General features: G+C 36.7%; 1 protein-coding gene across 1 annotated transcript in view; it reads right to left on the reverse strand.

Annotated features, from left to right (window-relative positions):
* The window catches only part of LOC120538566 (mitochondrial import inner membrane translocase subunit Tim23-like), a 30,145-nt gene extending 19,191 nt beyond the window's left edge, over positions 1-10,954 (reverse strand). Inside the window, exons 1-3 of the mRNA XM_039767965.1 lie at positions 10,458-10,954; positions 10,183-10,241; positions 5,491-5,584 (exon numbers count right to left, since the gene is read on the reverse strand). Coding sequence (XP_039623899.1) covers positions 5,491-5,584; positions 10,183-10,241; positions 10,458-10,566 — 262 coding nt within the window. The 5' untranslated portion in view covers positions 10,567-10,954. The remainder of the gene's footprint in view (positions 1-5,490; positions 5,585-10,182; positions 10,242-10,457) is intronic.
* Between the last annotated feature and the right edge of the window lie 9,059 nt (positions 10,955-20,013).

Below are 20,013 nucleotides of genomic sequence, written 5' to 3' on the forward strand. Positions count from 1 at the left end.
ATAGGTCATCTACCCATTTTCAAACTATGAAAGTGTAATTTTTCAGGGAATTCTTACTTTGCTTATTTTTTAAAATATTGTTGAAGTGACTACTTGAGCTGTGTTAATAACAATAATAGCAAATATAGAGATGAACATTTGTCCCTGCAAAGAAAACACACAGAGAGAGATCCTTTGTGAAAAACTTTTCAATAGTGCACCTTTCTAAATCAAGGGTCCTAAGACTTTTTAATCAAGGGGCCAGCTTACTGTCCTTCACACTACGAAGAGGCCGGAGTTGGGATGAAATACAAAATATATGGGCATTATACCATAAATCTAGGAACATTCATGAAATTAAAGTTCTTTGAAATTACAATATGGCTTGTAACCTCAATACTACTTAATCTTAATACTTAACTAAATTCAATGTGAACTATGAGTCTGTTTTTTGCTGACAAGGAAGTTTATGTCAGGTTCTATGTTTGTCACTTCACATTAGTGATGCAGGTGTGCATCAGTGTGTCTGGATCTGGTCAGAGATTTTATGTATTTTAATCTGGAAAAAGTCTAATCACAGAAGTAGGTGCCTCCAAAAAATGGTTATCATTTTCAGTGCATGATTTTTTAAAGATTAATGTAAGTCTCTGACGGGACAGAAGAACAAAAATGAATTAGGCTGCTTGCCTTCAATGGGTCAATCAGACTGTGACAGTTTTGCAATTCTGTCAGTTCCAGCTGATAAACTGGATCAACAATCTCAATGTCTGTGCCAAAATGGTTCTGTAACAAAAATCTCTTTTGCATGTACATCAAATAGTTTGTGCAACACATTTTAGAACATTTTCAAGGCTTCTACACATTCGTCAACTGAGAATAAAACTGGCGGCTTTTTGGATGATCATTTTTGAATATTGGGAAGACAGCAGAAATTTACTTGTTTAAGAAGATGGCTCAGTTTTACTTGTTACTGATGTGTTTCTCCATCCCTTGAAGCTGCATGTTGTGATCATTTAGTAGCTCTGTTATATCGGTTTAAAAAAAATCAAGGTGCCATTTCCATTCTTGATCACTAAGCTCTGGAACTACTTTGTTTTATGATTGAAGAAATGTGTCGATTTCCAGAAACAAGTCATAAAAACGTTTCAAAATTCTGCTCAGGCTTAGCCAACACACCTCCATGTGGTACATATCATCTCTGTATGCAGTACTCATCTCTGACAAAAAACCCTGAAATTGTCTATGGTTGAGAGCATTTCCTTGAATTAAATTAACACAAGACACCACAATTTTCATGACAGAGTTCCACTTAACTGATTTGGGTCACAGTGCTTACTGGTGCATCAAGCAGTGTATTACAATTGGATACATGTGACTGCATTTGTCCATCTTTCTGCTGATGCATGTAACCACTTCTCTTGCAGAACCCACCATGCTCGGATCGCTGTCAGTTGTCACGCTGGTTGAATTAGACCAGTTGAGCCCCAAATTATCAACAGTTTTTTGTAGATGTTCTTTCCCGTTTTTATGCACTGCTCTGCTGTGCAGCAAGCTTGTCTGTAATTTGAAATTACTCATTAGTTCCCCAAATGATAATGAAAAGCTGTGCCAAATCATGAACATCACTGCTTTCATCAAGTGCAAGTGAAAAATACATGTATTTAGATTTCCTTTCTAAACACAAGCAAATCGTCACCCATTTCGTCCACTCTATGTGTAATTGTTGGTGAAAGACTTACTGCTCTGAGTAAGTCTGCCTTCTCAGGACATAACTCCTCAGCAACAGAAACCAGACATTCTTTCAAAAGCTCTCCATTGGTGAATAGTCTACCACTGGTAGCTATTAGCTTGGCTACTTAAAAACTGGCACAAACTAAGGATTTATCTGTTGTTATTTTAAAAATGCATTCTTGTGCATTTGAAATGTGAAAGTAAAAGTCGCCTGCCATTTGCTGTTAGTGGAGCAGCATCTGTGACTGATGGTCAATTATAATCAATGAAATCCACAGAATAAGTCATTGACAAGTAATAAGGCTCTGGAATTTGCTGTCAATTCTAGAAAGGAAGGTTGACTGATGGATGAAAGGACCAATGAAATCTACAGGTTCAGACACTAGCACTAAGGAACATCTGCACATGAATCAATGCTCATTCCTAACCAAATTTACCACTAGTTGATATTAAAATAATACATAATAAAAACACTGGCAACTACACTCTTGCATGTACATTATGCACAAATACAAGTATGGTGAAAATCTAAATTAAAATTACAAAAACTAGTTTCATTTTTATTTTCTCATTTTTGTTTAGTCCTAGTTTTTAGACAGTTTTTGAAGTTTAGTTTTAGTTACGAAATTATTTTTTTCGTTAACTACAGATTTCATTTTAGTTTTTGTTCATGGGAATAATATACTGCTACTGAAATAGAATTTCTGAGCTACAGTGCACTCTCTGCTGACAGAAACCAAACAATTTATGTAAACTCTCTAATCGGGTCTATTAATCAATTGGAGGGACTCTCTAGGTGTTGAAGACTTATGCCAATGCTGTACACCAATCACTGCTAAAATACATGGTTTGACCAATCCAGCCTTTACAGTTGCTGACCAAAGGTTAATAGTCCAACTTGTATATTATCTAAACACTTTAACATGCCACAGGTTGGTCAACTTGGAGAGATGCTTCAGATGCAAGTACAATACATGCACATTAATAGTAAAATTATGCTGAGCATTTAAAGAAATTTGGCAGGTTATTCACAAAGCGTGCGTTTTACAAAGTGATAGAAACACACATTTGAAGTCAAAATATCCTGTGAGTTTTGCTTCAGAATGTTGGTAAAATAACAGGCATTTTCTTAACCTGTTTTCAATTTAAAAATTCACTATCTTCCAGTTTTTTGCATGTACTTGATTTTATGAGCTAACAAAAAGGTTAGCTAAACCTATGTACTAAAATAAGTATTTTTCTGCTAAAAAAATAAATAAAAAGCAATAACAAATTGTTTGCATTACAGTACACATAAAATGATTAAAAGATGAACAAAAAGAATAAAGAAATATATATTCCATCTTTATAGCTTAAACTACATCTTATAGCGTATTATGGATACAAAGAATGTTTCATACACTAATTTAGTAAAAGATCTGCATTAATTCTGTTCATCGCTATGGAAATATAAGCTTTTAAAAAGAGTACACAAATTTGTTCTACCTCTGTAATTTCAACAAAAAAATGATAGTAACAGTTATGTAACTGCATTTACAGAATCGTGTCTGTTTTAGAATAGCAAAATAAACTGCCTAAATACTGTACTGATGTTAAAGCAAGTCACATACACAACCTGAACAAGCCAGTCTAAGTTACATTTAATAAAATCATTAAAGCATTTTAAAGAGACAAAAACCCAAATAAGTACATTTTTATCAATACTGAAGTGCACACATTTTTAAAAACTGTTAAGAACAGTGTAGTAGCAAATTTTATATATACTAGACATTAAGCCCGTTACAATAACGGGCGCTAGAACAGTAGTGCATAAACATTAGTAGGAACAGTCTGTATTAAATGGCAAGGGACCTTGTATGTGGCTGTAATATGCATCACTGTATTGTGTGCCTTTAATTTTCTCTCACAGTAATACTGGTTTGTATTTCCGTAAAATGCCTGTAATTTTGTCTGACAGTAATACAGTGGAACCTCGGTTCACGACCATAATTCGTTCCAAAACTCTGGATGTAAACCGATTTGGTCATGAACCAAAGTAATTTACCCCTTAGGATTGTACGTAAATACAATTAATCCGTTCCAGACCGTATGAACCGTATGTAAATATATATTTTTTTTAAGTTTTTAAGCACAAATATAGTTAATCATACCATTGAATGCACAGCGTAATAGTAAACTAAATGTAAAAACATTGAATAACACTAAGAAAACCAAGACTGCAAGAGTTCGCGCTATAGCCTTATGACCCGCTTGCTAAAAACACTTTTTTTTAATGAGTTTTAAGCACAGGGAAAAAAATGAACATTTGAAAAATACGTAATTTAATAAACAACCAAGAAAAGTAACATTGCAACAATGCATGCACGTGCCTGTGTGTGTGTGTCTCTCTCTCTCGTGGGCCTGCGTGTGTGTGTGTGTGTGTCTGTCTGTCTGTCTGTCTCTCGTGTGTGTGTCTCCTAAGCACGCGCCTCTGTGTCTGTGTGTCTGTCTGTTTCTCTCTCTCACGTGTGTGTGTGTGTGTGTCTCTGTCTGTCTTACACACCTCTGTGTGCGTGTCTGTCTGTCTCGTATGCACGCCTCTGTGTGTGTCTGTCTGTCCGTCTGTCTGTGGGTTCGTGTGTGTGTGTGCGTGTGTGTGTGTTCGTGTGTGTGTGTGTGTGTGTGTGTCTGTCTCGCGCATGCCTGTGTGTCTGTCTTACGTGCACCTGTGTGTGTCTGTCTGTCTCTCTCTCTGCACAGGCAATGCACAGGAAGAGACTGAACACGTGCCGTGTGGCCCCACGCATGTGCACTTAACCAGAAGACACACACACGGACACCTGGACACACACAGGGGTTTTATTTAAGAGGATATAGATCTATGAAGAGAAAACTGTTTATGTGTAAGAAAAAACATTCTGAGCTTTACAAATGTTTAATTTTCCAGCCAGATTGCATGACTAACTGCTTATCCATTTTAAATGCTAAGGAAGAACAAATGGAAGGTGATCTGAATGGCAAGACAGGGCTAATGCTGCTAATTCATGCTGTCCTTTCTCTATGTGGGGTTTGTGGTTTGTATATTCTCCTCATGTCTGCTTGAGTATTCCTTCCACATCCCTGTAATATATACAGTTTGGATTTACAGATGACTCTAAATTGTCCCATGTAAGTGTGTGAACTGACTTCCTGCCCTAGGCCTGTTCTACATTAAGCCCAAAGCTGCAAGGACAGGCTACAGCCAACACAATCCGAAAATAAATTTTATTTATATATATATATATATATATATATATATATATATATATATATATATATATATATATATATATAAAGTTCACTACAAAAGAAAAAGAGAACAATCATTAATAACACCTAATACTATCCTGGCAATGCCAGTTCCACTCAATACTGTATCATGCTGATAAACTACACTGAAGATTAATCAAGCTACCTTATTTTCTTTTTATTACACAATTATTAAGAAAGTATCTAGTATTTTTACAATATATTGGTACAAATCACCAAGAACAGAACAGATGTAAACCTATTGCCTACGCAAAGAACATAAATCAAAGTAAAAGAATCTTCTCTCTCTTTATATTATATTTTTAATTCATACAATATAGTCAACCTGAGCCAAGGGTTTTATCTGAGTGAAATTAAACACACTGTACCTGTAAAACTCATTTAAGGGCTGCCTCTGCAAAACACAATTTGTATTAAATAAATAGCACTTTTTCTGTACTGTAATCAAATGTTGCTATGTAAGAGGTGGACATATCAATAAAATAGTTTTACCTGTCATGCAGCAACCACCAATAGTAAAAAAAGCCAGTTCAAATCGCCCCCTTGTTTTATTAGCACCTGTAGGCAGGATGAATTCTTCACTGTCCTGAAACACATAATGTAGAACTCTTAAGACATAAAGTCACGGTTGATAAACAAATATTAGCTTTTCACAGAAGGAGTGACTGCTCTGCCATACAGCACCAAATGAGACCTGTACCACAAAAAGTATTTTGCCGAGTAATTTCATGCAGTGAACATCATTGCAACAGGCCTTACTGGTAGAAAAACTGGGGTTATCTGAATTGTTCTGCATCATAAGGGAGGTAGGGATTGAGAACTGAACATGCAACTTTACATCTTACTGTCCAGCAATTTTATACCAGGCCACACTGCCCACCTTTTTCAAGTTCAAGTTTATTGTCAAGTGTCCACTGTACAATGAAATCCTTCCTTGTACTTCTACCAATGACTAATGACACTAGTGCAATACAACAACAGAAAAGTAATACAAATAAATTGAATACAAAAATCTTACATTAATTACAGTATGACAGTATGTACTGAATACAAGAAACAATGCAGTTATATATATGAATGACTGCTGAGCAGTCTCATAAGCAGTGGATAAAAAACTGTCCCTGCATCTACTATGTTTGTGAGTGCCAATAGTATTTTACTGTGTGCTAGAATACAAGATGGCTGAGATTTAACTGTGATATACTTTTAAAACAAATGCCACCCCTTCTCAACTAGGCAAATCTCTCTTTTTGCACCTTTTCAAACATACCTCTTCCACTACATTTTCAATGTTCCTAGCTTTTTATTACTGTGCCATCCTGTACCAATACAGTTGTGCTCATAAATGTACATACCTCTGGCAGAATCTGTAAAATATGTATGGTTTATGAAGACATAAGTGATCAGAAAAAGGAAAAAAAGTTTCCTTTACTTCTAGTTGGATTCAAATTCAACTATCAGATATAACAGAATCATTAACAGTAAATCATTAAACGAACCACAGCAATAAAGGAAATAATTATGGATGGTCCTGTTCAAAAGTTTGCATAACCGTAGTTCTTAATATTGTGCATTGCCACCTTTAGCATAAACGGCAGCTTGCAGTCTTTTGTGACAGTTGAAAATAAGACCCTTTATTTTCACAGGTGCCCATACATCTTGCCAAAAACCATGAAGGTCGTGTAAATTCTTTGGTTGACTTGCATGAACTGCATGTTTGACATCCTTCCAAAGTGGCTCAAAATGTTGGGTTATGGGGACTTTGATGGCCACTCCAAAAGCTTTACTTTTCTCTGCTGTACCTGCTGAAGGGTTGACTTGGCCTTACTTCAGATCTATCACATTGTAAAGTGTGCCCAATGGGCAAGTTCCGGATTGATAAATTCAAATTGCCATCAATTTTGCCTAAATTCCCTGTGCAGATGTAGCTCACACACACCCAAAACAAAAGAGATTCCCCTTTATAAGACATACCTGTATAAATATAGGAAATGCATATTTTAACAGCAAAAAGCAATAATGCATTTATTGATTAAGATTATTAAAAGCTATAAGTGCATGTGTTTACATTTAAGAATTGTTTAACTGCCAATATCAATTTAATGAATCAGTGTGTGGGAGTATATTTTGTTACAGAAATGGTGAATATTATTTTTTGAGTTATGCTTTGATTCAGATATGTACATTACAGAAGAAATTAAATTATATGGCAGCTTGTAATTATGAGAAATATATTTCTCATAATTCACAACGCATCACTTTTTCCACATTTTGTTACCGTATGTTACAGCCTTATTCCAAAATGGATTAAATTCAATTTTTTCCTCAGAATTCTACACACAACACCCCATAATGACGTGAAAAAGGTTTACTTGAGGTTTTTGCAAATTTATTAAAAATAAAAAAACTGAGAAATCACATGTACATAAGTATTCACAGCCTTTGCCATGAAGCTCAAAATTGAGCTCAGGTGCATCCTGTATCCCCTAATCATCCTTGAGATGTTTCTGAAGCTTAATTGGAGTCCACCTGTGGTAAATTCAGTTGATTGGACATGATTTGGAAAGGTACACACCTGTCTATATAAGGTCCCACAGTTGACAGTTCATGTCAGAGTACAAACCAGGCATGAAGTCAAAGGAATTGTCTGTAGACCTCCGAGACAGGATTGTCTCGAGGCACAAATCTGGGGAAGGTTACAGAAAAATTTCTGATGCTTTGAAGGTCCCAATGAGCACAGTGGCCTCCATCATCCGTAAGTGGAAGAAGTTCCAAACCTCCAGGACTCTTCCTAGAGCTGGCGGGCCATCTAAACTGAGCGATGGGGAGAGAAGGGCCTTAGTCAGGGAGGTGACCGAGAACCCGATGGTCACTCTATCAGAGTTCCAGAGGTCCTCTGTGGAGAGAGGAGAACCTTCCAGAAGGACAACCATCTCTGCAGCAATCCACCACTGCCTGTATGGCAGAGTGGCCAGACGGAAGCCACTCCTTAGTAAAAGGCACATGGCAGCCCGTCTGGAGTTTGCCAAAAGGCACCTGAAGGCCTCTCAGACCATAAGAGTTTTTTTTATTCTTAATAAATTTGCAAAATCCTCGAACTTTTTTCACTTTGTCATTATGGTGTGTTGTGTGTAGAATTCTGAGGAAAAAAATGAATTTAATCCATTTTGGAATAAGGCTGTAACATAACAAAATGTGGAAAAAGCGATGCGCTGTGAATACTTTCTGGATGCACTGTATGTATTACAGATAAATATAATCTGCACATATATTTTATTACTTAAAAGCTGAGTGTGTATTTTAAGGGAATTTTATTTATTTTAAAGGTGTTAAAGGTAACACCTGCGGTCTATAGTTTAATTATAAAAATACCAAAGTTAACACCTTAATATATAACATAAGATTTCTACTGTACATGACTGGTTATGCAAGAGTTTAGTGTATAAATATTTCTAAACAGATAAAGGGGAAAAAAAAGGAACTGGCCAATTCAATAACATCATGATCCATATCAACCCTACAAAAAACCTGATTGGAGCATCACCACCCCAGCTGAATCTTATCTAATAGCACATAACTCCTATGCGAGCCCAAAAAACATCTGCAGTTCTGTTTGCCATGGACACCATCCATTTGTTAATCTAGATTACCTCAATTTTCATCCACTCTCTCACCACTAAATCAAACAGTTTACCCAGACTGGACGGATGGCTTCATCAGCGTTTTATTCATTGCTTCAAAAAGGTCCACAAATTTTCTAAGGGATTTAAATCTAATGATTTTGTTAGCCAGTTGAGATACAAAAATGGTTCAGAGCAACTGACAATTGCTTTTTTGGAGACTGTGGTAGCCTTCCAGTGTTCACTCTAGAGATGAAGCAGAAGAGCTAGCACATGGTTGCTCAGAAGCCTAATGCAGACCTTCTGGCTCAAGTCCATTGTTGCCTCAATCAAAAGGCCCAGTTCCTCATAATTTAAACACCCCCAGAACATCAGAGAGGAGCTTCCTGTGTGAACAGCACATTGCACACAGTTCTTATGGAAAGCTTCATGCAGTTTACACTGTACCCGCCTCCTTGTATCATTCGAGTACAAGCAGAAACACAACTCCTCAAACCAGATAAGTTTCTTAGTCCAGCGTTTGTGGCTCCGCACCCATTGTAACCATGCAGTTTTGTGAATAGTTGTCAGAAGAAGCCTCTTCCACAGTACTCTGCTCCAGATATCAGTTCCTTTCTGAGTGTTCATTCAGAAATGGCTTGTTGTGGGCAATTCTTGCCTGGAGGCAAAGCAGTCTGTTGTCACAATGCGTCACATACGGTGATTTTCCGTTTCCGATGGCACATTCATTCGTCCACAGTTCTGGCAAGAATTAGCAGTTGACTGTGACATATACTAGAAGTCCAATTGGACAGTACGCTTTGACACACTCACAAAGTCGGCAACTTCCTGTACACTATGTCCTTTGGCACGGCCCAAATGCAATAACCACTTTTTGCCAATCATCCATGTCTGCTGTGTAACCCATATTTCGCCAAACACAAATGGCACACAACTACTCCTCCTCACTCTACGAACCTTTAGCACATGACACAGCTACTTGTAGGGCAGTATTTATACTGCAGTGTCCAGTGTTGGTGTCTGATGTATTTTTCTTCTGTTACATGGGGCCAGTGCTGACTAATTTTTTTCGGTGAGGCGAGTCTACTTTTTCCTCATAAATCCTTTGACAGTTCTTTTGCTTTCCCTAAGCTAAGAAACTCATGAACCGTTTATGTAGAAACTAATAATAATAATAATATTTATATAAAATATATTATTTACATTTAATATTTATATAGTGTATTTCCCATTACAATCCAACAAGGTACAGATGTGTAGATACTTAGTCTTCATAGCCATTTCAAATTGTCTACGTCAACTGTATATTACGTTCAAACATTCAAAGAAAAGTAAACTTTTGAGAGAATTCATTTACAATTATGATTACTAAAGAACACATACATAATTCTGTGATAATACACAGCTTTACCTGATCACTATTCATAAATAAAGCAAAGGGGTTTCACTGATCACTCATATTTTCCAAAATTAGCTAACATTTTTAAAAATTCTGCCAGGACTGTGTAAACGTAGGAGCACAACTGTACCATTCCCTTGAACGTGGCATGAAGAGTTGGGTTACCTGAACCAAATAGCGAGGATCCACGTTCAGGTAGGGCGACAATGGGCTCATTCCTGTCACTGGAGAGAAAGCAAGACAAGCAGTTAATAATGCGCCACTGCTATACGCACAGCATCAGCCAAACACAACAGTTATGTGACATTCCAATTCACTAAAAAAGGCCGATCGTTCTTGCTATATACTGCACTAAATCCCGAACTGACCGTAATGGTCTTGTTTTGTTTATATATTTTTTATGTTTTTCGATACACAAGGGTGTTAGCAGTGATACTTACAAGGTACGCCTGCAAGCTCCGAGCTTGTGTATTCTGGACCCGAGCCTCCAAACAAGCCTCCTAGTCCAACCCTGGAACTATGGCTACCTGAACCCGACGTTCCGTCCATTTCTGAATAATGTTTTAGCAAGATGTGATTGTGGCTGTCAAAATCCCTGTTTCAGGATTGTCTAAAATATCAGGGCCCTCCTCAAGCCCTGGCTTCTACACGAGACTACTCTCCACAGGCTTGAGTCTTCACACCTTAAGATCTCAAATGACAGGGAGCATTCAGTTTATCTCTCTCTCTGAATCCTTCTAACACAAGACGCCTTGCTATTTTCTTCCTCTCGTCTCCTTCTACAACCCCGACCTAAATTCTTCACACACCGGACGTGTGTCTCCGCGTGTGACCTCTAGACTGCTCTACGGCACCATAGAAACAAGTCGCAAACTAGAGCGGCACAGTCGTGCGTCCTTAACTGCAGTACTCGTGTAGACTCGTATGTGTCGTGTCTTGCACAGAGGTAGAATCCTGATTAGACTAAATAACCATACAGGTACGTTCTGCTAACACATAAAAATACCGGCATTTTACACATGTAAGTAACATGTCGTTTTGGCTGGAAGCACAGACACTAACATACAAAATTACAGTGTTTTTTTTTTTTGCGTCAGCTGTTCATCTTTTTATCACGCCGACGTTTATAGGACCGCGTTTTACAGAAAAATACTAATTTCAAGAATTTTAGATGACGCTAGATTGTTACTTTCTTCAGACTTAGAAAGAAAATAAAACCACATAAGTGTCTTCAGATTTTGAAAGAAGAGAAGTAATAATTGGTAAAAATAATGCGTACTTGCGCGTTACCCTTGAACTCCAGTGCAATTCCCAAGAAACATGATTTTTTTTTTTTACTAAAAGCTACAACTATAATATTCACAATTGATTATTAATACCATACACCAGGTTATTTCAATAATACTTTTTTTGTTTTACGGAAGGTGGCGACGCTTATCTAGTATTTATTTATTCGGTACAAAGAAGGAACAAACCCTGGACAGGACCCCGAAAAAAATGTCTAGAACAAGAAAGAGCACTGGTGGAGTCGCTAACATATTTACAAAGAACCCAGGAATTGCTTTAAAACCTGATATGGCATCACTGCACCCATCTTCACAAAAATACCTTAATAACACTGGGTAATAAAATTAAACTTTTTTTCATCACATGAATCAATACAGGTGAATCTTAAGGCATTGTTTGTGCTGAATTCAAATATCTAAATACAATACAATACAATTTATTTTTTGTATAGCCCAAAATCACACAAGAAGTGCCGCAATGGGCTTTAACAGGCCCTGCCTCTTGACAGACCCCAGCCTTGACTCTCTGAGAAGACAAGGAAAAACTCCCAAAAAAAATACCTTGTAGGGAAAAATGGAAGAAACCTTGGGAAAGGCAGTTCAAAGACAGACCTCTTTCCAGGTAGGTTGGGCGTGCAGTGGGTGTCAAAAAGAAAGGGGTCAATACAATACAGTACAATACACAGAACAGAACAAATCCTCAATACAGTATAAAAACTTTAGAAATACGAAGTAGTATTTAACAGTAGATGATATCACTTAATATGATTTGGATTTGTTTTAGAGTCCTGGAGACCTCAATGATCAAGCTGCCTCCCCCATTTGGCCATTCTACAGCTGAAATAACACTAATCCGATGTAAGGACTCTTTTTTCCCACGATTCCTGCGATCCTCCATCAGGGATGACTTTTCCTTGGTAGGCAAAACAACTTGGCAGGTGGGATGTGGCACCAAGTGCCACATTTGAGTACCAAGAAGAAAAACAGAATAGGTGAGGGTTAGTATCCAATTACTGTATAACTATCATGTTAATTATGTTTTAGTGCTAATGACTAACAACAGAGATACAGTCTGTACAGTTAATCAGCAGCTCTAGTCAGGATATGCTAAACTGAAGTAGTGAGTCTTCAGCTGGGATTTAAAAACTGAGACTGAAGGGGCATCTCTTATAGTAGCAGGCAGACCATTCCACAGTTTAGGGGCCCTGCAACTAAAAGCTTGACCTCCCACTGTTATTTTATTAATTCTTGGAATCATAAGCAGACCGGCATCTTGAGATCTTAATGTGCGCTCTGGTTTGTAAGTCACGTTAAGTTCAGACAAGTAAGCCGGACTTTGGCCATATAATTCTTTATATGTTAAAGGGAGGATTTTGAAATCTGTCCTAAACTTAACCGGGAGCCAGTGTAAGGATTTAAGAACTGGAGTTATGTGTTCGTATTTTCTTTTTCTTGTAATAATTCTTGTAGCAGCATTTTGGATTAACTGGAGGCTGTATAAAGAACAGTTTGAACATCCAGTGAACACTGCATTGCAGTAGTCAATCCTACTAGAAATAAATACATGAATTAATTTCTCAGAATCCTGTTTATTTAGAAAGCGCCTTAATTTTCCAACATTTTTAAGATGGAAGACACATGATTTGGACAACTTTGTAATATGCGCTTTAAATAACATGCTAGAGACAAAGATAACTCCTAGATTGTGGGCTAATTCAGCAAAATTAATGGTGATTCCAACTGAGTTAAATGATGACAGAATATTGTTGTGATCAGCGTCATTCCCTCCAACAGTTAACATCTCTGTTTTATCGGTGTTTAAAGACAAGTAGTCCTCATCCATCCTCTCCTTTAATTCACTAACACAACTAATTAAAGACAACATCAGAGAAACTTCATTTGTTCTAAATGAAAGGTATAATTGGGTGTCATCTGCATACAAATGAAAATTAACATTATGATTCCTAATGATAGATCCCAGTGGAAGCATGTAACGTGAAAACAGTAAAGGTCCCAGTACTGAGCCCTGCAGGACATCATATCTCACTTCTGTGTATAATGATGGAATCTTGTCAGCACATTTCTGTACATATTGGAATCAATTTGATAAATAAGAACTAAACCAAGCGAGCACAGGGCCTGTAAGCCTAACATAATTTTCTAGCCTGTGCAGTAAAATAGAATGGTCAATGGTGTCAAATGCTGCACTTAAGTCTAACAACATAATTACAGTGGAGTTTCCTTCATCAGAGGATATCAGAATGTCATTTACAACCCGCGTTAGTGCCGTTTCTGTACCATGACCAGTGGGGAAACCAGACTGGAATTTCTCAAATAAATTGTAATGCGTAAGGTGTGACTGAAGCTAACTGGCGACTACTTTTTCTAGTATTTTAGAGAGAAAGGGTAAATTTGAAATTGGCCTATAGTTATTTAGTATGTGTGGGTCTAGGTCTGACTTTTTAAGTAATGGTTTAATGACTGACACTTTTAGTGCATCAGGCAAAAGGGGATTATTGCATTCGGCTGTGCCAAAAAGCCTAGTGTAAACGAAGTTGCCGACTTTGTAAGTGTGTCAAACCGTACTGTTAATCAAGTCTTTCAGCAGTGGCAGAATGTGCATGCAAACAGTGGTAACAGGTAAAGGTGATATACTTGAACAAATGAGATCTGTTGTCAAATGGTCATCAGACTCATTTTCATTCATCCAGGTTTCTGTAAATGCCATAACGCACACATCTCTGTTGTCAGGTTAAAAGCATACATATGCTTATAGTTCATCCACTTAATTTTGGAGAGGCTGAGCAATTCCCATTATAAAAGTCCCATTATAGGAGGTGAGACCACTTGTAGGTTTTGCAGTCTTTCTAGAATACCTCCTTTTTGACTGTATTTATTTCCTTTCTGATTACATGACTATTATAACAAGTTAATTTATTAAAAAATAGTGGTCAGATTCATTGGTACAGTCAGATGAAAAAATAAGTACAACCCAAAAAAATTGTTGAAATTTTCAACATATTCAAACAGGGAATCATTAGATCTTCATGCAAAATGAATACAGATGAAGATGATATACTTCAACAAATGACACATAAAATTGGCATGATGTATTCCTTCTTATAATATAAAATGAACAAAAACGAAGATTTGTTATGTGGAAAAAAATAGGTACAACTCTACATTTTTCACTACTTCAGATCCATAAAACTAGAGTGAGGTGTTTCAGCTTAGGTGCCAAAAATTAGAACTACTTTAGTGATTATGCCTGTGAAACCTGTCTTATTTAAACCACAGATCTCTAGGGTGTGATATTTGTGATTTATTTTAGCTATTAACATGTGTGGTGTCATCATGCAAAGATCAAAAGAGCACTCTAAGGCCCTCGTAAAGAAGGTTCTAGGTGCCAATGTGTGTGGAAAGGGATTTAAAGAGATTGTCAAATTATTTAAAATTAATCGATCCACTGTAAGAAAAGTCATGCAAGTGGTATAGATTTCAAATGATTACTAATTTGTCCAGCACTGTCCATCCAACAAATGCAGCCTAAGAAATGACCATTTGATACTAAAAGAAAACTTTCACTGTGATGTCTGCAAGTAACTCTTGTAAAAAGCTAGTGTCAAAGTAAATGCATCTAGAATCATAAACATATTGCACAAATCTGACCTGTATGCAAGGTGCTGTCCAAAAAGAACATTAGAGCAAGATGACACTTTGTCATTGAATATTTAGGCATAGACCAGACCTTCCTGAACAAGTTTGTCTGGACAGATAAATCAACAAGTTGTTTGGCCACAGTAACAGTAGACATGTTTGGCACAAACAGAAGAAAGCATTTGAGGAGGAGAACCTCACACCAACTGTGAAGCATGGTGGTGAAAATGTTATGCTATGGGGTTTCTTTGCTGTCTTAAGGCCTGGGTAACTTGCAGTCATCAAGTCAACTATGAATTCTGCATCATATGTTTATAAGTTGAAAATGAACCAGAAATTTACCTTTCAACATAATAATGATCTAAAGCACGTTAACAAATCCACCAAGGAATGGCACAAAAAGAAGAAATGGAGGGTTACGGATTGGCCTAACCAAAGCCCTGATTTGCTTTCCTTGAAATGTTGGTAGGGGATTTGAAATGAGCAGTACTTGCAAGAAAACCCAGAAACATCTTGCAAGTGAAAGAATTTTGCATTGACTAACTGTCAGGACTTTCACAAAGTCAACGCCAGAGACTGGTGGGTAGTTATGCAATATGCCTACAAGAAGTCACTTCTGCTAAAGGGGGCACGGCCTACTTCTGAGGCTAAGGCTATACATAGTTTTTCCCCAGTAGATTGTTCATCTTTTTTTTTTTTTTGAATGATTGAATAGGTGAATTTCCCTTTTGTTTTAATTTAGTAGACACTGTTGGCATGAAGATCTACTGTTTTCCTGTACAAATATATTGAAAAAGTTAACAATTTCCATCCATACAGTATATACATGTGTTTGTGTGCATATATATGTATGATAATCTCGTGTGTGGTATATGTGTGATTTAGATAGATAGATAGATAGATAGATAGATAGATAGATAGATAATGTATGTGTGTGTATATGTATATCACACTTGTTAGCTGTGCCCCTTCCAGACTAGAAGAATAAGAAGTTGTGTGACTGACAGGACGTCTGTCATTTCGCCAAGATTAGAAGGTGAGAGAAGATTACACTCATGTAGCTCTTTCTTATTTCACAGTACTGTGTCTGTAGAGGGCGCCACAACACTATCTTCATCATTTTTGTATTGCTCTTTTTAGCTCCACAACTATCCAATTAAATAAGGCCTCCACGCGAGAGGCCCAAAACTGCTCAGATATCTTGCCCTTTCTTTACTATACAGTATATACATATTTATGCACACACTGTATATCCAATGTGTTTTGTGATTTATTTCATAGAGTTATGTGAATTTCTAATATATATAGTATATATAAATGCAAATATATTTATATATATATATATTTATTTTATTTATTTTTTTTTTAAATGCAACCAGAAAATATACATGTTGGCAGTGTACTTTATGCCAATTCATTAAAACTGAATAGTTTTATGAATAGAATCTCACCAGGATGTATGTAATGTAGAGTGTATCATTTCAACAATTCTCAATGAAAAACAGCTTCACTGCTCAATGTATGTACAGTTAGGTCCATACATATTTGGACAGAGACAACTTTTTTCTAATTTTGGTTGTGTACATTACCACAATGAATTTTAAATTAAACAACTCAGATGCAGTTGAAGTGCAGACTTTCAGCTTTAATTCAGTGGGTTGAACAAAAATATTGCATAAAAATGTGAGGCAACTAAAGCATTTTTGTTTTTCCAGAACTGCCCTGGCTTTTTTAGATATTCTTTAGCAAAAGTCCAATTTAGCCAATCTGTTCTTGAGACTTATGAGTGGCTTGCACTTTGCAGTGCAGCCTCCGTATTTACTTTCATGCAGTCTTCTCTTTATGGTAGACTTGGATATCGATACGCCAACCCCCTGGAGAGTGTTGTTCACTTGGTTGGCTGTTGTGATGGGGTTTCTCTTCACCATGGAAATGATTCTGCGATCATCCATCACTGTTGTCTTCAGTGGACGTCCAGGTCTTTTTGCCTTGCTGAGTTCACCAGTGCTTGCTTTCTTTCTCAGGATGTAGATTTTGCCACTCGTAATATTGTAGCAATTTCTCGGAATGGTTTTTTCTGTTTTCGCAGCTTAAGGATGGCTTCTTTCACCTGCATGGAGAGCTCCTTTGACCGCATGTTGTCTGTTCATAGCGAAATCTTCCACATGTCAGCACCACACCTCAAATCAACTCCAGGCCTTTTATCTGCTTAATTGATAATGACATAATGATGGACTTGCCCACACCCGCCCATGAAATAGCCTTTGAGCCAATTGTCCAATTACTTTTCAGCCCCTGAAATGAAGGGATTGTGTTAAAAAATGGTTTAGTTGCCTCACATTTTTATGCAATCTTTTTGTTCAACCCACTAAATTAAAGCTGAAAGTCTGCACTTCAACTGCATCTAAGTTGTTTCATTTAAAATTCATTGTGGTAATGTACATAACCAAAATTAGAAAAAAGTTGTCTCTGTCCAAATATTTATGGACCTAACTGTATGCATGTATGTATATATATATATATATATATATATATATATATATATATATACTGTATATGTTGGCACACGCACATGGGAAGCAGTCAAAGGGGCTTAACTGAGGGTAAGTTATCAGCTCAAGGGTTAATAAAGTGCACTCACCTTTCTTCTTCCTCTTCTTCAGATCCACAGAAGGGAAACCCATGTAAACCAGCACCAACTACCACCCTCCAGTCCAGACCATGCCCTCCTACTGACCTCACTTACACCATTCCCCACACGGACCCTCTCTTTCTCTACAACAACTATAAAAGCCAGCACCTTCCTTCCTCAGTTAGTCTATTTGGGACTGTCTTTTTTTTAACTACTTATAGTAATTGTTTTGATGTTTCCTGTAATTATAAAGGGTGGACGCCCCAAACCTATATACAGGGTGAATCAAAATGAAGTTAACATTTGAATGGTGAAAACAATTTATTCACAAAACATACATGCAAGATAATTTACAGGAATGTCTCAACCTGTTCACCATCATGTTCAACACATGTTCCATATGTGGCTCATAAATTATCCAAAAAAATTGTATATACAGTGCGTCCGGAAAATATTCACAGCGCTTCACTTTTTCCACATTTTGTTATGTTACAGCCTTATTCCAAAATGGATTAAATTCATTTTTTTCCTCAGAATTCTACACACAACACCCCATAATGACAACGTGAAAAAAGTTTACTTGAGGTTTCTGTAAATTTATTAAAAATAAAAAAATTGAGAAAGCACATGTACATAAGTATTCACAGCCTTTGCCATGAAGCTCAAAATTGTGCTCAGGTGCATCCTGTTTCCCCTGATCATTCTTGAGATGTTTTTACAGCTTAATTGGAGTCCACCTGTGGTAAATTCAGTTGATTGGACATGATTTGGAAAGGCACACACCTGTCTATGTAAGGTCCCACAGTTGACAGTTCATGTCAGAACACAAACCAAGCATGAAGTCAAAAGGAATTGTCTGTAGACCTCCGAGACAGGATTGTCTCGAGGCACAAATCTGGGGAAGGTTACAGAAAAATTTCTGCTGCTTTGAAGGTCCCAATGAGGCTGTGAATATTATGTACATGTGATTTCTCAGTTTTTTTATTTTTAATAAATTTGCAAAAACCTCAAGTAAACTTTTTTCTCGTTGTCATTATGTGGTGTTGTGTGTAGAATTCTGAGGAAAAAAATGAATTTAATCCATTTTGGAATAAGGCTGTAACATGAAATGTTGAAAAAGTGATACGCTGTGAATACTTTCCGGATGCACTGTAAGTATATGCATAGCAGTACCATTAGTGTTAACATAATTTTGACTCACCCTGTATATATCTTTATAAAATGTTATTTTAGTTACTATGCACAATTGATTAATACCTTTGCTGATGATTACCAGTTGTATATTTGCATCAGTCTCAGATGTGACAGAAGGGTGAACTAGTGGTTGGTCACAGTGCCTCTTTCAATAGAATTAGCAGTGGTTAAAAATGCTGCTGCTAGATTCCCAATTTATAAACATATATAAAAACATTTAGTTGATTAGATTACATTGCATTCCTAACTATTTTTTACGTTTCTTTCAAAGCACTCACAGTCACATACAAATATGTAAATCACAAGATATTTGCAAATCTAGACTGTCTTCCTACTTATTCAAATATAGTGTAGAAATATGGCACAAATGCATCTTCTTCCACGGGACTTTCTTTTATTTGGGACTGCTCAGCCGTGATTGGACCAGGACTGCAGATTCTGTATTTTACCTACATATGAATTTGTTCTTACCAGGAAGTTGTTCATGCAAATAAGAATGTTTCAGAAAAATATAAAATAAAAAGAAGGAAACTGTCTCACACCCTGTTGAACTAATTATTAGCACTGGTTAGGAATTTTGGGCTTTCACTTCAAAAACCAGTTAAAAAGCATGGTGATAGTCAAACAGCAGTAAAGGGCAAAATATATATATATATATATAAAGGGCAAGAAAAGAACATTATAAAGAAAGAAACTGAATGAAGAAAGAGAGGAAAAAGTTCCAAGGCAATCAAGCTTTGTAATCCTGCACTTTGTAAAGTATTAAATGGCATGACCGCAGAAATACTCTTTCTTTCTCATTAGTTAGAAACCTATATTCACACCTTTCAGCAATTTTTTATTAGTCTTGTGGCAGATGTTCTCTGCAACACTCTCTTTTTGTCTCCCCATGAAATTCCTTTCTTATCAGCTTTTAAATTCAGGTTACCAACTCACCAGCTACCAATTTGCATTACAACAAAATATTTTCTCCCCCGATTTAGTTTTGCTTTTTGTTATACAGTTATACTGTATTTTTTCATTGATTGATGTGTAATTCATTATGTGTCTTAGCCTTCTGTAACTCTGCTTACATCTGGACTTTTCCAATATTTTATAGCCTCATTTATCTAAATTGCCAGCATGTGTTTACCATTAACAACACCTTCCTGTCTATAATATTGCAAGTAGCCACCATCATGTCTTCCTGGCACCACACAACTAGCTTTTTTCTCCTGCCTGTGCTCT

This window comes from Polypterus senegalus, chromosome 1 (assembly GCF_016835505.1).
Source record: "Polypterus senegalus isolate Bchr_013 chromosome 1, ASM1683550v1, whole genome shotgun sequence".
In the NCBI taxonomy this organism is placed as follows: Eukaryota; Metazoa; Chordata; class Cladistia; order Polypteriformes; family Polypteridae; genus Polypterus; species Polypterus senegalus.